Here is a 20,947-nt window from a genome sequence, read left to right on the forward strand (position 1 = left end):
TCAATTCATTTTTAACACAAAAAACGTTATTGCGGTCTAAATATAAAAGCTAGATATATCGTATCACTGACTTCTTTTTAGATCTATTAATAACCGATATTTTTGTATTACATTATTTTCACGTATATCCAACCAGTTGGTCAGCGTACACCGATAAAGCCAAGCGACGCTTTTCTTCCAACTTGTCAACAAATTTTCAGATTTCAAATTGAAAACGTATTTTTATCAAAATAAAACATGGCTTATGTTACTCAGGGATAGTGTAGCCTTCTATTACTAAAAAAATATTTTAAATCGGTTTAGTAGTTTCGGAGATTTACATAACTTTCTGAGAAACGATAAGTTCAATTTTAATCATTTATTTGTCAAATTTGGTAAAAAAAATTTATAGTAGCATTTCAACATAACCTGTCGAGAAAGAATAACTTGAACGCGTTAGACATATTCAAGTATCACTCCACGTGTTTTTCAAAATAAAGTGACTGGAATTTTACAAGTAAATTTTCAAATCCGATGAAATTGTTCGAGAAGATTCCGTAATAATTCATATAATATAAACGAAAAAGCGCAAAGACTAGTGGAACGACGTAGTACATCTTCATTTATATAATTATTCGAACACTTCTAATTATATTTCACGTAGTACATTTGCGCGATTTTCCATCTGTGAAAACCAATCCCCTAATTTTGTACGAAACCTTTGTCACAATTAAAACGTGCGGGGTTATTAATAACAAACGAATACGAGTTTGTGATCAAGCAGAGGGAGAAATGATTCGTTTGTATAATTATTACACAGTTAAAGATGAAATATGACGCAAACAGAAATGTACGATAGTAATCAATTCTCAAAGTATTAAATTATATTTGTTTACGATACATTATTTCAGTGCACTTATTAATGATATCGAGGTATTTGTTATATTTGTTCCTTCCTATTAAGCTTCAAAGAATTCTTACCGTAAAATGCCAGTGGTTTGACATTTATTATTTGAATAATTATACTTTTCGCAATTCTTTTACGATATTAGGTAGTTTTACAAGCATTTTTGAGTATTTAAGTGTGTAAATTTTTGGCTCGATGTAAATGCACATAAACATAGCGATAGCAGAGCGAAGTACAGGTCCATTGACACATCATATTCGATTTTCTACCAATTGTTTAAAATTATTTTTTATATGATTTCTATTTGTTAGTTAAAAACAAATGTATGAATAATACATGTTGGATATATTCCACTCCAAAAAGAATGTTTGTATTAATTTAAGCAAATAAAATCAGGCGAATTTCGAAAAATTATTACAGTACATATACTCCTCCGGGGAGGAGTACTAAAAAATTAGCTGTCTGATTTCGATAGATTGTATTATTTATAGAAAGAATCGTACAAATGAATGATTAATATTTTTACGTGCATCTGTTTATATTTTCCTTTAATATTTTTTACTTTATTTAATTTACTCAAACAAGTATATGGAGAGATTTGCAAAATAACTAGGTACACGAAATCCTAACTTTAAACAGTTAATAACAATGTTTGGCGCTTGGAACAACAGTTAAGTACTATATCATTGCTCTTATTTCTAACGAGTATTGAATGTGATGAACCAAGTATCAACCTTGACGTAATTGGTAGGTGTCGAGCAGATAGATGTCTCTATGAGTATCAAATCGTTCGAAAACATTTCTTAGAATGGCACGACAGAAGAATATCACTTTCAAATGGAAATGTACCGTGAGTATCAAAATAAGTCTCGATCTCAAGAATATCAACTGTATGAGATGAACTATTGAAATTCCAATCCTGAAAAGTCTTATTATCTGTGTTTGCCGATCTACTAAAGATCGAATACAATAAGCCTTAATTGCACTCACGATCAACCGCACAATTCATTAGATTCTAATATTAAACAAACTATCGATCATTTTTAACGTTAAGTGTCATTTCATTGCTTTCGCTTCTACTGAATAATAACTATGTAATACAAGTATTAAACTTGATGTAATCGATATGAATCGAAGCGGTAGACGTATCGATGAGTTCTCCAGATTGTTAAATAACATTTTTCAGAATATCATGACAGCAAAACAAGTCCCAGTCTCTTAAATACGATCAACTGTGCACAGTTGTATTCGAACGAGTCTCAATTCACTGATAACGATCGATTGCACAATTCATCCGATTCTAATCTCAATAAATGATTAGTTGCTTTTAATGCTGAGCGTTATTCCATTGCTTTTACTTCAATTGAATTATAACCACGTAATGTGAGTATTAAAATTGATGTAATCGATAGGTATCGAGAGGATAGGTGTCTCGACGAGTTTCAGAGCGTTCCAAGACATTTCTTCGATGGTATCCTTTCAAAACGTAATTGTATCGATGGTAGGAACGCGTGCGTCGCGGTTAACGCCGGTCGAACGTTTTCGCGAAGGCGATAAAGACGAGAAAGCTCGTCGTTCGTTACGTTTTGTCCCTCTAGATGGGGATGCTCGGCCGGGACGGATACAAAGGAAGCGAATGTTTTAATTAAATCTCGGCAAAACGCGAAAACTTCGCCATCGCGAGGCGTTTTTGCGATTTTCCGAAAGTTTCGGCTCGGCTCGCGACTCGCTTTCAAGGTGGCGATGGACGAGCACGCGGGGGGTGAAACCGCGCTCAACCACCTCGTTTCCACCGTTCCATTCATCCCCCCTAACGGACAGCGGACGGAATAAAAGAAGTCGGAAAAACAAAAGAGCGGCACGACTACTTAACGAAACAAATTGTTGCTTCGTACTCGGGAGGAGAATTTAAAAGTTTTCCGTTGCTTCTTCTTTTTACTCCTCGCTCCCCCCCCCCCCCTCGAGTTTCTTTTCCTCTCCCCCGGGTTGTAGTCGTTGACTACGGTTTCGCGTCTGTCTCCGTTTCACCGCGGACATCTCGGTTGCTTCGAGTCGAGCGATAGTCCGAGAGTCGATTCACGGCTCGTTAGCGATGCCGCTTCCTTTCCCCTCATTTCGGTTCTGGCTCGTAAAAGGACAACGCCATATACGCGCGGACTCGAGTACTATCGATCGTGACGGACTGTCCCATTAAATCGGTTGCGTCGTGCGTGGAATACGCGTATGGAACAATTAAACGCGGTATTGTCTCGCGAGCTGCCAAGGTACCGTTGCTCGGGACGCCGAACCTAGGTCGTTTACCTGCCGCGAAAATTTTCTCCGCGTGGTTCCTCTTTCCTTAGATCGATTTCGAACCGCCGTGTTGGTTGGCGGTCGTCTGTTCGACCGATCGAAACGAGAGCAGGCTACGCTCGATCGTCGACAGTCTTACGTTAAGAGTAACAAACATCATACAGAAGCACATACACGCACGTAGAGCATGCCAGCGGTGGGGGAAAAATACTACAACGAAAAATGAAAAAAAAGAAACACATGTATGCGACTAGAAAACGCTAGCGAGACGGTGCATCCTCGCTAAGGAAGAGAACTGAAATCGTAACGAACCAAGGATCTCTGTCGATTTCTGTTACACGAACGTGCGGGAATGAACGAACAAAAATCCACGACAGAAAGAGGGAGAGAAAGAGAGAGAGAGAGAGAGAGAGAGAGAGAGAGAGAGAGAGAGAGAGAACACGACGATCCTGTATCGGAATCGACGAAAAAGAAAAGTGAGAGGGTTTTCTTTTTGAACAGGAAGCTGCGCGTGACGAGGAGAAATAATAAAAAGGGGATCTTGAACGGGCTGAGTGTTCAACTCACTCGTTGCAGGGTGGACCAGCATTCCTCGAGGGTGCGCTCGCTGATGTTGCCCATTCCTCCGCCTCCGCCGGCACCTCCCGCACCACCAAGTCCCGCCGCAGAGGCACGAGACTATCGGGCAAGACAGGAGGCTCGTGTTAGTTTACTTGTCCATGGCCCTTTCCGCTAACCAACATTACTAAAAAATCGTTTTTCTACCAGTCACGAGACCTTAGCAGTCTCTCTGGTATTCCATTGTCGCGGATTTCTCGCAAAAATCCTTCTACTCGAACAAACAAATTGTAATCAAGCGCAGCGAATAACGTCGAAGCTACCGTCCGCGATTACGGAAACTGGGTTGGACTGTGGAAAATTTGCAGTGGAGAAAGTCGAGGCTCGCCATGTCTGTCTTCTTATAGTGCGATTCATTTCTCAAATGAATTCTTTCGTCAGCGTTCCGCGTTATTGTGTGCACGGAGGCTCCAGGTAGGGCCACTGGAACACGAGTATTTTAATCCCATACGTGGAAATGTCGAGTCTGCCCAGAATTAACGTTATTGTCAGTTAAACAAGGTATTTTTCATTTTTGTTGTTATTATAACATTATTAATCTGTTTTATCATACATGAAATGGTATCTACGTTTATGTAAATGTTCTCAATGAAAATTTAAATATTTCAGATTTATTTTGTGGAAAATTAATTTGAATTGTTACTTTGAAAATAAATTGCAAGGTCATGGGTTTAGACTACAATAGAAGGAAATATATCGAGAGGTACTGTTTGTTATTTATATTTTGGTAAATATGTATAACAATGTTTTACGATATTTTCAAACGTGTAGGAAAAGAGTATTCATCCTAATATCGTCATAAGATGAGAAAAAATACCTAGCAAATAAATACTGCAAGTTTGATATAAGGAATGAATGGTAAGAGGAAATAGCACAATTTCTTCATTCGTCAATTTTTAGATTGTCTATGAAAACTAGAGAGAAACATAGTTTGCTACTTATAACTATCTCAATCTATTTGTCTAACTTTTGACCATGGTGCTCTTAGAAGATAGCTAAAGAGTGCTTCTTTGTTCTACTGTCAAAGGTTCAATAGTATAATAAGAAAAGATGGCTAGTAGCATAACAAAAATGCTATAACTTTGACACTACTTGTTTCTGAGAAAAACTATCTGGTGAAAACAATGGATCGTAGCAGAAAGTTGCACACTTTTTTCCTCCATGAATTTGTAGGTAAGACACGTTCACGCCGACGCTGATATTTGTGTTTCTCGCCATGGGGCGGCGCGATGGTGCACTCCATCTAATAGACACACGAGCGTGAGCAACCGGTGGTGTACGCCGTCCGATGAACACGCCAGCGTGAACGTGTTGAATTGAAAAGTATCTTTTATTATTTATTACAGCAGTTATTTTAATGTGCTTATTTAACTTTTTTCCACGGAACGATAAAGAAAAGATACTTTGTTCTAGTATCATAGATTGAATGACATAATAAAGAAAAATGACTTGTACCAGCAAAGAAATGCTATTTACAAAGACAAATAAGAAGTATTGCATCATTGATCAATTCCAACAAGAAGCTCTACAACTTTATCTTCTTTATAGTTAAAGTATTATAGTTTAAGAGAAGAGACCCATCGAAAAGTAACTACCATAGTCTATTTATACAACTTTTTCCGCGATGCTTTAGCAAGGTAGAAATATGGCACTTGGTTCCAGCATCCAACACCGTAATAAGAAAAATGTCCGACGCCAGGAAACGAATAGTGCAGCTCTGGCCAGAAATCAATCGCAACAGGAAGTTGTGCAAGTTTTATCCTCTGCCAATTTCCGTTCCCCTATCCCAGTTTCCAGAATCACCCGGTACAGGAAATTCCGTCTGAAAACGAGTCGGATGGTCTCCGCGTAAAAAAAGGGAAAAAGAGGAATAAAAAGAAAACGTTCGGATTCCTATTAGCGGCGAGACCGAAGCAGATTCGCGGTGATATATTTACTTAGTTTCCTCGTATCGAAGCTCGCGGGACTGCGGCATCGCAGAAGCACGCCGCGATATTTTCTCGAGAACATCTTCTCGGCGTACCGTATGACGTATGCGTATAGTATTATCTGTGTTGCGCGGGTCAAGAACCCCGAGAGACGACGTATCTGCATCTCCTCGCATCGGTGTGCGTGGGCCGCGTTTGCATTTGTGGCCCCGTGACTCTAATGTGTGCGTGCCTGCCCGCCTGTTCGCCTGGCTTGCTCGCTCGCTCGCCGTGCTCCTCTCCGCGAGCGCTCTCTTTCTCACACTATCGCACTCCCGCTCGTTGTGGCCTACAAGCGTGTGCGAATACGTCTGTCGTGCGCGTGTTGCGAGCTACGCGACGCGGTAAGTCAACGTATTCCGATGTGCGTGAACCATGGTCAGTGTATCTCGGTACAGTCGCAGATTCAAACAATCAGCAAAATCGTCGACGATGCTCGATTCATCGAAAAATCGTCCAGCCGACGCCGACGCTTCCCTTGCGGAGTGCAGGGTCGCTATTTTTCTCCTGCGAGATCAACTAATCTAGAAAACAACTCCACCTAAAGGAACCGCAGATATGATGAACAGTCGCGTGGTCGCTATTTTTCTCCCGCGAGATCACTTAATTTGGAAAACCTAACAACTCCATCTAAAGGAACCGCAGATATGGTAAACAGTCGTGTTAGATTCGAGACGATACACGTCCTTATCTAATTTAATCGTAGATGCATTCGAGACCCTAATCGTCGAACTTCGTCTATGTAGAATACAATCGCGTCGCGTCGGAATTAGATCCGTGTTAGGCAAAAATTGTATGCAAGTTACGCGTAGAAATATTTGCAAACGAGCGAGCAGGAAGTGCCGCGTATTTTTCACCGTTAGCAGAAACTGTTTGAAAGTATTGTCCGGCGTCGGTCGGTCCAAGTGAACGACCCTATTTATCGGTGCATTATGCACTTTTATCGCGGTTGCCTCGTCCCAGTTTATTTATCTCTTCTCTCCGGGGCTACGGGCGAGTCTAACCGAGATCGAGAAAATAAAAGCGAGAAAGAAAAACAGATAGGGAAAAGCGTGTGCGACGAACGAATCGCGAACGCGTTCTCTCACCTGCAACTCGTTGACGAGTTTCTCCGTGAGGCTGGTGTCGTGAGAGTCCTGGCTGGTCGCGCCTGGGCTCAGCATCGAGTTCTGGGAGTTCTGCTGCTGGTTCGTTGACATGTTCATCCCGGCGAGACCGCCGTTCTGAGCGATGCTGCCCGCCATGTTCAGCGCCTGTTGTTGCAGATTCTGCGACAGGTTTTGCGCCTGTTGTTGAAGATTCTGCGACAGGTTCTGCGACAGATTCTGCGCCTGTTGTTGCAGCGCCTGCTGGCTGAGACTCTGCCCGAGGTTCTGGGAGAGATTTTGCGCCTGTTGCTGCAGCGTTTGCGACAGGTTCTGCGCTTGACTTTGGATGTTCTGTTGGAGATTCTGGTTGGCTTGGCTGAGGTTCTGCGGTTGATTTAACAGCTGCTGTTGTTGCTGCGGCGACAGGCTCGGCGTTAAACTTTGCGCGAGATTGTGCTGCAACGTCTGTCCTAGGTTCTGCTGCATGTTCTGCGTGAGCGCCTGAGTCAAGGCCTGTCCCAAGTTCTGGTTGAGGGCCTGAGCCGCTTGGACCGCTTGGACGGCCAGCGACGGACTCGACGCCTGGGACATAGACTGCTGTACCTGCGCCAAATTGTGTAGACTCTGAGCCATGCTGGACGCGATGGCATTCTGATGATCCGCCTGTGGTGACGGCGTGGTCGGTGCCGGAGAAGACTGATGCTGCGATCCCTGAGGCGTTTGTTGGCTCATGGACATCGCGTGCTGTTGTTGCTGCTGCATTTGTTGCTGCGGACTAGGCGTTTGGCCTAATCCAGTGTTAGCGGTCTGTTGTACCTGCGACACGCTCGTCTGCTGTTGCTGCTGCTGCTGCTGTTGTTGTTGTTGCTGCTGCTGTTGACCGAGCGGACTGTGCATCTGCTGCACTTGCTGCTGGTGCTGCTGGTGTTGCGTCGAGTTCGAGATAGGGCTGTGCTGTATCCCCGGCGAATGCTGGGGCGGCCCTCGTTGCGGCTGTTGCCAGTAGTCGGACATCTTGAAGACATGTTGTCGCAGCGCGTGAAGGTTCGCGGCCGCCGCGGTGACGGCCGACGTTTGGACCTCCATGGGTTCCGGCTCGTTTTCGAGGTCCGGTTCCGGCGTGCTGCAAGGATCTTCCTCTTCCTCCTCGTCTTCCCTCTCGGTGATGTCCTCGTCGTCTTCGTCGTGGATCCTAACCGGTCTGTCCGTCTCGGAACCGGTCGTTCCTCCTCCAGCAACACCAGCAACACCACCGCCACTTCCACCGCTGCCACTTCCGCCACCGCCACCGCCACCGCCACCGCCACCTCCACCGGCTCCACCGCCACCTCCTCCACCTCCTATCCCACCCCCCGAATCGCCAGAGTGGAGATGATTCCCGGGGTGATGCTGATGATGATGCTGCTGAAGGTGAAGGTGTGGACGCGACTCTGGATTTTGGCCCTGCTGCTGCTGATGTTGCTGCTGCGGTTGCTGATGCTGTTGCTGCTGCTGCTGCTGTTGTTGTTGCTGTTGCTGCTGCTGCTGATGGTGATGCTGTTGCTGGTGATGATCCAAGCCAAATTCGGGTTGGGCTTGTGTCTGGGCACGTAGGTCCAGGGCCGCCGTCGCGTCCGAAATTTTGAGGCCTTCGCGAGAAGCCCGGGCTACCCCCTTCCGGCGCAGCTTGCCCGCTTTTTCGCACCCCTTTTGGTAAGCAGCTCGACGGCCGGCACACTTCCGCGCTCGCCGCCGTTCCTTCCTATCTTTCTCCTCGCTGTATCGCGCGTTCCTTTAGCCCAGGATCGTCCTAAGGACAACGATCCTCGCTCGACTTGGGCGGCGGGCAACGTCAGTTACTCGCCACCTGCCTCGACTTCCCGGGCCTGCTGCTGCTTCCTCCCGCTACTTGGCTCATCAAACTCTTTCCCTCGGTACACCTCTGGTCTTGTTCGCGTGCCTCTTCTTCCCACTCTTCCCTCTCACCGAATCCTATTTATTCCTCGTATGTTTCGCGAACACCACCGATCAGTCGTTTGGTACGCGACCGATGGACCTTTCGCCTTCTACGATCTTCGAAACGTATTTCCCGTAACGCGATCGCGGATCTTTCAATCCGTCACTGATCCTGCGTCTCCGCGGTTCGGCGTTTCATACGCGTAGCACTCTTCTACGGCCTTCTTTTTCTTCAGCTCCTTCTTCTTACGGTCTGCATTTAATGTGTGTGCGTATGTGCGCGAGTGTGTGTGTGTGTGTTTGTGTGTGCGTGTATGTTGCGTTTCGTGTGCGATGCGCGCGCGAGCGGAAGTCCTCCGACACTGTGGAGAACACCCTATTTCTTTGTTCTATCTAACTTAAAGTCTATCGTACACTTAAGTTCAGGTTAAAATTCAGGATTGCCCAGCCCGGACGGTGTGAACGAGTAGGACAGTACGTGCGGATGCGAAACGCTGTCGGTCCAAGTCCGGTGTCGCGGCCTCTGTGCCTGCCGGGTGAGAAAATCGCACTCGCGGATGACACTGCTCGTCCCGTTTTGCCCTGAGTAGTTCGTAGCCCCGTTATGTCGATGTGCGTGTTGTATGTGCGTGGTGTGTGTTTGTGCGAACTCGCGAGCCCTTGTGGTTCGTTCGAAGCGTGGAAAACGACTCGCTCGTCCACCGTGTGTGATACGTCGTGTGCGATCTCTTCGTACCGGGACGGCAGTTCTCCGACTGCGGTGATTCCGCGTGTCACTCCGCTTGCACAGTGTGTCGAGGTTGCGATGCTGCTTCCGCCGCTGCTTCCTCTGTCTTCGCGACCCTTCTTCGTCCTGTTCCTCGCGTCCGTTCACGACTTCCCCTCGAAATGCGACTCTAGGGTATTTTTAACTCTTTAAAAGGAATTCTATTCGATTATCGATTAACCGCTCGTCATTACCGATATCGTCGATGGTAGTTGTGGTTGCTTCTTATTATCGTTTAGGTTTAATAATATTGCACTTAGGTACACTCGTTTTTTGAACACACTGAAATATATATGTATGCGGCGCGAGGTTCTTTCTAGCGAGCTCCTTCTTCTTCCTCTTTCTCTTCCTCTTCCTCTTCCTCTTCCTCTTCTTTCTTCTATCTCTTTCCTTTTCACTGTTGGTTCTTTCACTTGCTTCCTCTCCTTTGAATCTATCTCGATTTCGGACTCTTATCCTCGCGTCCTTCGCTCTCTCGCTTTCCCGTTCTCTCACCCTTCTGTCTTCGCTACTCCGAATCACTCTCGTCGCAACCCCGCTTCTACGCGTCTCGCTTTCGCTCTTCTTTTGCTCTTGTGTTCCTCCGCTTCTTCTGCTTTGCTCGTCTTATTCTGCTTCTTCCGCTTTGTCCAGTCTTCCTCTCCAGCGCGGGAATCTCTTGCTGCAATGCGTCTCCCGCTCGAAGCTGCAATTCAGAAAGAAAACTCTATTTTTATGCCGCTCGTTTATCACCACAGTCCACGTTCGACACTATTCTCACTACATCTTTCGTTACAACGCGCTAAAAGCATGCACCGGAATTTCAGCACGAACGGGTAACGACAGCCGCGGACTGATCGCGATCCTCGAATCGACATCTACTTCACGATTTACGGACACCTTTTTGCCACTCACTGTCAAAACTCAACTGAACTCCCAGCGACGCTAACTTTCGCGAGAATAAACGACAGATACGGACGAGAAAACGTTCGAAAACGGAAACGTGCATCGGAAAGGGGACAAGGATTTCCAAGGTTTCGAACATGTCGTCAAGGTTCGACGTTTTCGTTGATTTCACTGAGCGAGATGGAAGCTTTAGAAATTTTTGAACAACGCGACGGGAACACTCTCGACGGAGTCGAGATCTACACTTTTCAACTTTAAGAGTAATTTTACGATTCGGTTGCGTCGAGTCGCGGAAAATTGTCTCTTTAGAGTCGCACACCGACAGCACGTGAGCCGCGGATCGCTGTGCCGTCGCGTCAAAGTCCACCACTGCGAGAGAAAATTCGTTCGCGGGAGTCGAAGAAAGTTTGCGATGCGTTGCACTTGGAATTCGACGGATTGGAATATTAAAGACTTGGCTTTCTGAGAATTATCGCGAATTTTCAGTGGGTACACGGATGAGTCTGCGTCGAGAATATTTCTGTTGGAGATTTAGGGAAATATTCCCGACCGATTTTAGGGAAATATTCAGTGGTCGGATAAATCTAGTCGAATGCGAGGATCGTTCGACGAAACGGAGCTGCACGCGACGAAAGGTCTTTGAAGGCTTCCTTGAAGATTTTCGTCACGATCAACGAGAGTTCTTGTCTGTCGCGTGACTTCAAACCGACGCGAGTCCTTTAAACTGGACTCGAGGAAGCGGTAGAAAGGTTCCACGTCACCTTGCAAACGGTGATCCCCGTCATTGCAAACGGTTATCGTTCAGCATCGACGCGCGTTAGCCGTTGTACGAGTTCACGGTATCGCGATCTGCGAGAGTCGAGGCCTCGACGGATGCTCCGAAGAGCGAAGTAACCTCTGTCCCGCGATCTCGCGTTTATCCTTGGTTATTCCGTCGAGGCACTTCATTTCCGTTCTGGACGACGGGATTAAGAAAGGACCGAGCCGTCCGCGATCGCGACGAAACACTGGAGACGACGATGACTTGTACCGGGCATGTCGGAGTACCAGGATGGAGGGGATGGATCAGCGAAAGAGGGGAAAACTGTCGAAAATCGCGACGGAAAAAAAAGAAGAACGAGAGTCCACTATTCGTGCACAAGGACCGTCACTTTTGGTTAAAGTCCCGCGGAAGCACACAAAGTGTCGGAGCGCACAGAAACAATCTCGAGTTCGAAGACCGAAGGAAAATCCAAGATCCCTTACGTTCAGAGATCGGAATGTCTGTCGACGAAGAAAAGCGACAGGCGGATCGTGGAAGGCGACGATCGTACGTAAACACGCTCGGTCGGCTTCTCTTCTCGAAGTGTAACGTGCGAGGATGACGATGTTCCAGTATTCCGTAGATAGTCACGAAGACGGAGCACGAAGACGACGACGACGACGACAACGACAACGACGACAACGGCGCGTGCACGATCGAGGAAAAAGCTTTCTCCTCTTCCGCGTTCTCGAGTCCTTGACGGAGGAGGAACCGAAACTGACTCGGGTCTGCGGCTCGCGAGAAACGCTAAGTCCTTCTCCGTCGGCGGGGGCCGGTGGTGGCGCGCTTCTCAGACCGCGTGCGTCTGACTAAAAGCCACCCCCTCGTGCCTTAAAGAACGCGTGTTCGGGTAGGGGCGTTGTCTTAGGTGGTGCGCGGTCGCGAAATTTCTGGCTCGCTCCGGATGCCTTCGCCGGCTCGGTTTTCCGCCTAAGAGGCTCGCGAGCCGGGGTCCGCGAGTGCTGGGCCCCGGCTCGGGTCACCCTCGACCGACGTCCGACGTCCGACCCTTGGTCGGTCCTCCCACGGCCAAAATCTACCTTCGAGAGGACGAAAAACTGAGCCTGCCCTAGGACAGCAGTTTTCAAGCCACCCCTCTTTTCCTTCGCCCCCACCAACGGACTACGTCGAGGCGCGCGCTCTGTCTCCCCCTTTTCCTCGACACTCCGCCGCCCTTCCTCGCCCCGCGCACCCAAAGCTCCTTCTGCCGTCTCCACCGTGGGTGGGGGACTCTCCGACTCCGCCGACGTCTCGGTCGACGTCGGGGGTAGCCTTCCCAAGGGGTGAGAAAGATAGTAGGGGCTCTCTTTCTCCCTTGCCTGTGCTTCCGCTTTTTCTCCTTCCCGGTCCTCTCCGTGGAGCCTCTACTCTCCTTCTCTCGATCTCCTCTCCGTCCGCCGCGGAAGGGTGCAAGATCGTCCTTGTTCCTGTTTATGCTTCGACGCCGGACATAAACACTCGCGGACTTTTCGGACGACTGGATACCGCGAATCTTTGAAAATATCGGCACCCCCGACCGCGACTTGGAGTCTCGCCCACGTCGCGTCGGACTCCTTGCTTTCCGCGCTTCTCGTTAAAGTGAACGCGTGCGTGCGTGCGTGCGTGCGTGCATCGCGAACCGACGAATTCGACTGACCAAAAAATTCCCCTCGAGGATAAGGGGGTGTAGTCTGAGGTACGAATAAAAAGAAGGGGACCGTCGTATAAAAATGGCCTCCCTTCGAGCTCCGTATGGCCACACACGCGTGACTAACCAGAACGGGGAGTGGGACTTGTTTTTTATCCCTTCCCACTAGGTCGACCCTTCGAATTACTTTTTCCCCATCGATCACCATTCTGTCCAGCGCGATCGCATTCTTCTGTGGAACGATGTACTTAAGAACTGGAGAGTTTTCTTCGTACGAAAATATGGGTGAGATAGATTTTTGCGAAAAGAAAGTTTACCATGTTAATCCTCGAGGGTTGTTTTCGAGTTTCGAGATCTCGATCGGAAGATGGATCATCGACCTCGAGGACGTCGACTTTTCAACGGAGGTTCGTTTCATAGCCAAGGGTGGTCGATGGCCATCCTGCTCGTCTTACGCACCCTCCTCGTCAAATAGACAGCCCCTTCCCTTCTTCTCGGCCCCTCTCTGTTGCCGTCTAACGTGTCCACCCCACCACCGCGCGAGCTTTCCATCCCTCCTGGACACGGCCAACGTCTTTCCCCTCTGTTCGTTCCACCCTCCTTCTCTTTCATTTCCCAGCTATATATATCGTTTGCCACCGTACGAGCCACCCTCCAACCTCGAGGAGAGGTTTTCCCTTCCTTCAGCTCGGCTGCTTTCATCCCCACCGATTCGCCGCGCCGAGACCCCCACGCGCCGCTTTTTTACGCTGACCTCGTCTTTTTTTCCACGTGGCGTACACGTGGAAGTGTGAGTTCGGAGGGCGGAGAACCGTGTCGCTGTTTTTTTTCCAGCCTACCCCCACCCGACGCGCCGCTGTTCCGTCGCGTATACAGCATCCACCCTCCGATGCTACCTGCCACGGGCTCCACGCTTCAGGTGGACGCAACCGCCGCGAGAAAAGCAGCCCTCTGTCACCCTTACGGCCGACACGCGTCATCCTCAACCGAGTCATCCGTGAAAATCGCGATAGCTCGTCTCTTCCACGAGACTTTTCCTCTCCTTTTGCTATACCCTTCGCATCGGAGATGGCTCGTATGACAGATGGGAGGTTCTAATTGGTTGCTCCACGTTTACTTTCTCGCGTTCGTTTGCGTCACGTGTGGCCCAACGATGGATTTCTTTCCAAGTCCTTGTTGATATTTTGTTCACTTTTGAGGGGAAATTTGCATTTGTAAGCGACGTGGACTGCGAGGAAGCGGCTATATGCATAGAATGATAAATTCGCAGAAACGCAAGTACAATCTTAACAAGTTAACCTTTTATCTCGAATAGTCTATAAAAGATACACATTTCTTTGATTACTGGTGGAACACGAATTCGATTCATCAAATAGCCATTACACGTCTCGCTGAAAGTTTATCGACGTTGCGAACGAATCGCTGTAGGATAGATTTTATGCATCTATTGTTCGAGCGAATCTTCGTCTAGCTCTGGACCAGACATCGTTCAGAAATCGACGCAGGAATTTAAGTCGATACGCGGAGGGAAGATCGAAGAGCCTCGATAGAGTTTCGACACATGCCTCGATCTATCTGCCGGCCGAATCTGACAGATGTCCGTAACCGTACGAGCATTTTTCGACCATGCATCTGCATAAACACGCGAAACGGCGGCGCGGGGGAGTGCACGGAAAGAAGGGCCCCTGTACCACGATCACGATCGAACTTCCGGCCGCGACAGGCTGTTACCGTGGTAGGAATTCGCCAAGGAGAAAGTACACACGCGTAACTTTGATCTAACCTTGTATTCCTACAATGGAATATTCAATTTTACATCGATTACTCCGATCACATACGCGACAATTTCTCGACAACTCCCTCGCACCGTGCAAAACTTTGGAATTTCTGATATTTGTGGAATGAATAAAGTATTTGTTGAAGAAAGTAGATTTTTCTAGAATAAAGAATACATTATTCCAAAGATAAAAGCTTAGGATAAATTTTTTCATTTTGACAGTTTTGAACCTGGAGTTTTGAGACCGAATTTTATTTTGAATAATATTGTTGGTCAACTTTATAGGTATAAGTGGGTGTATTTATTTCCGTTTATTCTAATTAACGACTTTATAATGATATTTTTTAGAAACTAGTTGGGTGGATGTTCGATGAGTGAGACTGTTTCACAACTTAACTCAAAGAATGTGACATATACATATAAAAAAATGTTACGGCCAATAAATCAGCCCCCTCTTGCCATTCAATTTCATATAAGAAACTATTTTCGTATCTTTAATAGGTTACGAAATAATCGGCTGTCCAGGATTTCGTGGGACATACTGTATGTGTGAAAATACGTTATTCGTCCAAAACGATTAACTTTACTCCGTCGTATACGCGTAAGTTACGAGAGGATTAATCCAAGTTTTTCATTAGCCTCCTGACGTACGAAGTACTTCATTTTCAAATACGAGTAAAGAAGTGTGTAGCATCGTTTAACGATGACAAAGTTTCCCTAAGAAAAAAAGTATTCTTGTCACGAATTCTTTACGTGGAAAAATGAACAGTTTCGACTAATCGTATCGGTTTGGCGCGATACTATAAATTCTTGTAGAAAAAAGTAAAAAAGTTTAATCGCGAATCCAATTTTCTGTTCGTTTACCCGACGCACGCCTCTCGACTCGCGTAAAATTCGAAGAAAGAAGCGACGGTCGTCGAAATTTTCCCCTAGAATTAATCCATATACGAATTGGTCCACCAATAAAGGGCTTTTTCTGATTTGTATGGACTGGGTATCCTATTCATCGACTCTCCGTTTACGGGCGGATGAAGCCTATCTACGATCAAATGACCAGGTACACCGAGTTACCCGAGGTTATTTTTCGAGTAGGCCGGCAACTTTTACGACGGGGAAAATACGCACGAATTTATGGACTGGGGCGATAAGTGCGCGGGATGGGCAAAGAAGGGACGGGTGGGGAGAGGAGGCGCATTGGGCAATCGAGGCTCGTTTTAAATTACAAATGAACCGGCAGGGTGAAAACAGGTGAGAGCCGAGGCTTCTTCGCGAAGGGTGGGTGGATCGCGAACTGCATGCGCGCATATGCACCGGGCGGCATTCGCACGGTGAACGGGAACGGGAACGAGAACGGGAACGGCCAATTGCAGCTATGTACGTGCACACGTTCATGTAGCATTTTAGATCCCAATCCCGATCCCGATTCCCCCGATCCCGATCGGCAGCTGGAACCTCAACGGAACCAACCGACACAGAAAGAGAAGAGAATCGAGTCGAGCCGAGTCGGTGCACACGACGTGCACGTGCACTTGCATCTTGGCGGCCAGTTGCGCCGCGACGCGACTCGCCGTCTCTCTCGCTCTGTGAATCGACTCGATCGACTACCCTGATAGAACGGACGGCTCTGCGTAGGAAGACATTTGTCTTCTGGCCCTGATCTTGCCTTCTTTCTTTCGATTGTCCGCCTTCTCGACCGAAATGAGACCCCGAGACCCCCCCCCCCCTCTCTCTCTCTCTCGCTCCATCCAACCGTATCCGACTATTTTCTCGATACTCTTCGAACATTTCTGCGGATCGTGACTCGCCACTGCTTCTTGGACGTGCAATTTTCCTACTCCTTTTCTTTTTGCAAAGGAAGAATCGAACTACTGTAAATCTATCTACTCTTTCAATAGTTTTATCATATTAGATTGTCCCAAATGTTTCTTTTACGACTTGCACTCGGTGTTTATGTAAATAGACAACCTTATCGCTCAGAAATTGACGTTACACACGGTGTCCCGTAGCGGGTGGTAGAAGCAAGTAAAGGGTGATTTTTCGTGAAAAATTGAATAGAAAATGTACAACAAATTTTCTTCATATGACGTTTTATTTTCGAAAAGAATACATTGAAAATTTGTCGAGTACGCGTGTACTTGATTTAATTTCAATTCGACGGATTTTACTATCTTACTTCTGTACGTCTTGCAATGTTTACTAACATTGTCAACATGATGATATCTCTTACATCGATTTTACTTTCTTGTTATGCTTATGATCTACAATGAAATCTATCGAACTGAAACTAAATCAAGTACACGCGTACTCGGCAAATTTTCAAATATATTCTTTTCGAAGATAAAGCGTCATATGAACAAATTTCATTCTACGTTTTCTATTCAATTTTTTTTATGTAGAATCACCCCTTACTCGCTTGTACCGCCAGTTACGGGACACCCTGTATAGTTAATAAAGGAAAATATTAGATTGCCCGAAAAGTTTCGTTCGCTTTATTAATAAATAATACATGTACAATAGTTTATGTTTTATGTTACATTACTGAATTGTGCACGATTCATTTTGCTCCATTATTATTACAACATGAATATCTATGAAATTAGATTGTCTATTTATAGAAACACGACCACATAAAATAATTGAGTGCAACTCGCGAAAGAAACTTTCGGGACAACCTAATAGCTCGTACACAATTCCAGTAATGTGACATGAAACATAACGCATTGCGTATGTATTACTTATTAACCCTTTAGCCTGTAACTACTTGTGAGACACTTGATCAAAAATTCGAGCCGAACACGAAAAACACGAGTCGAACAAGTCGTATGAAAGTGCGCAGAAATGTTATACCTGATTATAGCACGCCTAAAGTAAATTGTAGGGCAAGAGGTTAATAAATCTATGAGGTTTCGAATGTTTTGGAAGAATAGTACAGAGAAGGCGAAGTAATCTCGTCGAAGGCGATGAAAAATTAGTCTCCAACATCCATGAGCTGCAACTTCGACGACGACTGACATTGAACCATGTGTTCGACGATGTTGTCGTAGCCATCAATCTTTCTTTTTTAATTCAAGAGCTTCATAGGTCTGAGTTAGGTCTACTCTGTGCTGCTCCTCGTACTTAATATCTTCGAGTTAGAGTGTCCTTTAAGAATCTCACGAACAATAGTACGAATAAACTATGATTAACGACGATATCTGTGATTTAAGTAGAACAAACGAAACAGGCCTGTCATCGAGGGTGCTGAAAACATTTAACACAGAAACTCGCAACTTAACGATAGAACTTTCAATTAGACGTTATTCCAAAGATCAACTCTTACATGGAATTCTTTGACTTGACAGTTTAGAACCTAGTTTTAAATTGAATAATATTATCGTTTAACTTTATAGGTACACGTATTTTTGTACATTTCAGTTAATGACTTTAGATTCGCTTAATAAAAGAGAACGTTTCCAGTATGTAACGGTTAAGGATAACGAGAAGGTGAACACTGTTGATGATTTCGATCCAATGGAAGCTAAGATTACAATCAGGATTAAATTCCAGAAGGACGATCGTGAAATGAATTGCACTATATATGATTTAGGTGCACTAAGGAAGAATTTGTTTTTTCGAACGTGAGGTAGATCGGACAGTTAGTTTTCTAGGACCAAGGAGATATTCGACTACATGAATACATCTTCCCATTCCAAATCTCACAATTATCGTTTAATCACGTGGTCCTTTTCTTCGATTGTCCTTTTTCTGTAACCACTCTCTCTCTCTATCCAGACTTTCTAGACTATCCCCTCGCCACTCTTCGAACACTCGTCTAGATCATGATCGGCTCCGATCGCACGCTTCCTGCCGAGTGAATAGAATTTTCTCAGACTTCCGTGGAGGTCGAAACACGACTTCATATTATATCGAAGAGAAGACAAGGTTTTCAAGCGAGGTCGCCTGGGTGATTCATCCCTTTGCCAGAAAACCTCCCCGTGGTGAGGTGACGCCTGGTGGCCAGCCGGGGAACAAGGGTTGAACGAGTGCAGAAAAGGGTGACTGGTTCCCCGAGGTTTCTGTCCGTGCTAATATCGATCGCAGGAGATGAGCGCGATCCTTGCGCTCAAAGGCCACCGATACATTCGAAGCCGCGATCCTCTTTTCCTTCTTTCGTTTAACTCACGTGCCTACTTACTTCCGGAGTGTCGGCGAGGAGCAGAGTGATCGCGAAAGCGCGTCCCGTAGCTCGCTTAAACCGATCGTTTCCTCGATTACAGCCGGAACGACGAACCGGAGGGACGAGTGTCACACGAACTATCGAAACTGCAATCCGGATTAAGAATTCTAACGGTAGGAGTGCTCGGTAGTAGGATGAAATGAGCGACGCGTCCGGCGCATTACGCAATGAAAGAAACAAATGAAGCTTAATAGAAAAACTGCCCGCGCTAGAAAAACCGCTCCATCGTGCACTTAGTACAGCTGCGGCAGAAAGTCCAGCGTTTCTACCCTTCAGCCGCGAATGCTTTCGAGCAGTCTCGGAGAAAGCAACCGAAATCGCAGCTTTTCCATCTTTACTTGACGCGTACCGTAGAAACACACGGTCAGCTGGCGCTTCGACCACTTTTCGGAACAATCCTGAGATGATAATTGAAATCACGTTTAAACGAATCATGAATCGATTAGAAGTGGATCCGAGACTCGAGAGAAAAATAAAACTCAAGTGTCAACACCATATCGATACGTTTGGACGCGTATACATTTTCGTTTTCTATTTACTGATTCAATATTTAGCTCGTAACAAACCTTAAAAGCTGGCCCTGTTAATTATCCCCAAAGAGTTCAACGGAAGACTCGCCGACCCCCGTGAAAGATAAATTCGTTATTATAAAATCTCGACGCCTAACGCGAGGTGACTGTTGACATCAGTCAACAAAATTCGCGCGTCCATTTCCATTCCATTCAAACACGGTTTCGTCGTCAAAGCTGATCGCCAGGCGCGGGTTTAATGAAAAATGTTGAGCGACAGGTGTGTATCGGTGCCGATTTGTTGGCGAAGAATCAGCGAAATCGATTTATCGCGGACAAAAAGGATTCACGACGGGTTGGACGAATGTTTCTGTGACTTTCCTGTTAACTCATTCCGTCGTAAAATCGGGAATTGTCGTGCACGTGAATCACCGACGTGGGAGATCAAAGTGTCGGGCGAAACTCAGCGCGGACACCGCGCGACGAGGCCCAGAAACGCGTCGCTCGCATTTTTCCCGACTGTACCACCACCGTCGACGTCTGTGGCTATGTCAATAGGAGCCAATCTAAGTACATATGCACACACAGATGTAATGCAACGCGCGGTGCACGCTGTGTAGACCGTGATGCAATCGTGCCTCGTGCCTCGTGCAGTTTCGACATTCTCTTTGCTCCGCGCTCCACGCAAAGTGCGCCAACGAGTGCCATGGCAGAAAATTGATGCGCTTCGATTGAGATCCGGACACCACCGTGTTTGTCCGTCAATCTGGTTCACCCTGGATCCCTTCGATCCACCGATTTTCCGCGTCTCCTTCCCACCATCGGATAAACCAGACGAAGAGAGAGACGATCCTTCGCCAACGATCGCTCACATTTTTTACAACTCGTCGTGAGATAAGATAAGAGAACGCGTATCCAGGATCAAGGTAACCAAGATAAGCGGCCTCGCTAGAGATTGAATCGTGTCACGAGTCCACTGACTGACTTGCCCGCGCTCCACATTCGAGATGTATGAATTCAAGGTTTGCGGAAAAATTGTTGCGGGGGTGACTAAAGATATGTAGTTTGTAAAGAGGCGATTCAAATGAATCGGAGATTTCAGTAAAAATCGTCGTAAAGCAACAGACACTGGCATTGATTAACATTTTTGTCACGGTAGAACTCGTGAAATCTCTACAGAGTTAAAACTTTGTCTCGAAACTATTGCAGATTAGATCATTTAACACGTCCTGGTATTTCAATTTTGTAACCTCACGAAATTCACGAATCCTATCCAGATTTATTTTCATTACCGTCTAACCTCCGAAATTGATTTACTTAGTCCCTTAACACGTTCATACCGGCGGTGATATTTGTGTTTCTTGCCATGAGACGGCGCGGTGGTACATGCTATCTGATAGACATGCGAGCGTGAGCCACCGGTGGTACATGCTGGCGGGAACGTGTTGATAAACGTAGTCCTATGAAGTATTTATGAGCATATGCGCGACCAACGTGCGTTAGCTACACCAAAACATCTTCATCGCGGTTGATTCGAGGGTGGTGATATTCTTGATATGATATCGAGAAGCTAGGACTC

General features: G+C 46.3%; 2 protein-coding genes across 2 annotated transcripts in view; both read right to left on the bottom strand.

Moving 5' to 3' along the window:
• LOC128896480 (zinc finger protein 853-like) overlaps positions 1 to 8,617 on the bottom strand; it is a 168,641-nt gene extending 160,024 nt beyond the window's left edge. The window contains exons 1-2 of the mRNA XM_054159851.1: positions 6,852 to 8,617; positions 3,746 to 3,856 (exon numbers count right to left, since the gene is read on the bottom strand). Of these exons, the coding sequence (XP_054015826.1) occupies positions 3,746 to 3,856; positions 6,852 to 7,937 (1,197 nt within the window). The 5' untranslated portion in view covers positions 7,938 to 8,617. The remainder of the gene's footprint in view (positions 1 to 3,745; positions 3,857 to 6,851) is intronic.
• A 1,335-nt stretch (positions 8,618 to 9,952) lies between these two features.
• Positions 9,953 to 13,568, bottom strand: LOC128896477 (uncharacterized). Its single transcript, XM_054159841.1, has 3 exons — positions 13,526 to 13,568; positions 11,683 to 11,967; positions 9,953 to 10,237 (listed from the first exon to the last, which is right to left on the bottom strand). Exons 1-3 carry the CDS (start codon positions 13,566 to 13,568, stop codon positions 10,071 to 10,073), a joined length of 495 nt encoding a protein of 164 aa, XP_054015816.1. The 3' UTR covers positions 9,953 to 10,070.
• Positions 13,569 to 20,947: the final 7,379 nt, after the last annotated feature.

This window comes from Hylaeus anthracinus, unplaced genomic scaffold (genome assembly GCF_026225885.1).
Source record: "Hylaeus anthracinus isolate JK02 unplaced genomic scaffold, UHH_iyHylAnth1.0_haploid 1, whole genome shotgun sequence".
Lineage (NCBI taxonomy): Eukaryota > Metazoa > Arthropoda > Insecta > Hymenoptera > Colletidae > Hylaeus > Hylaeus anthracinus.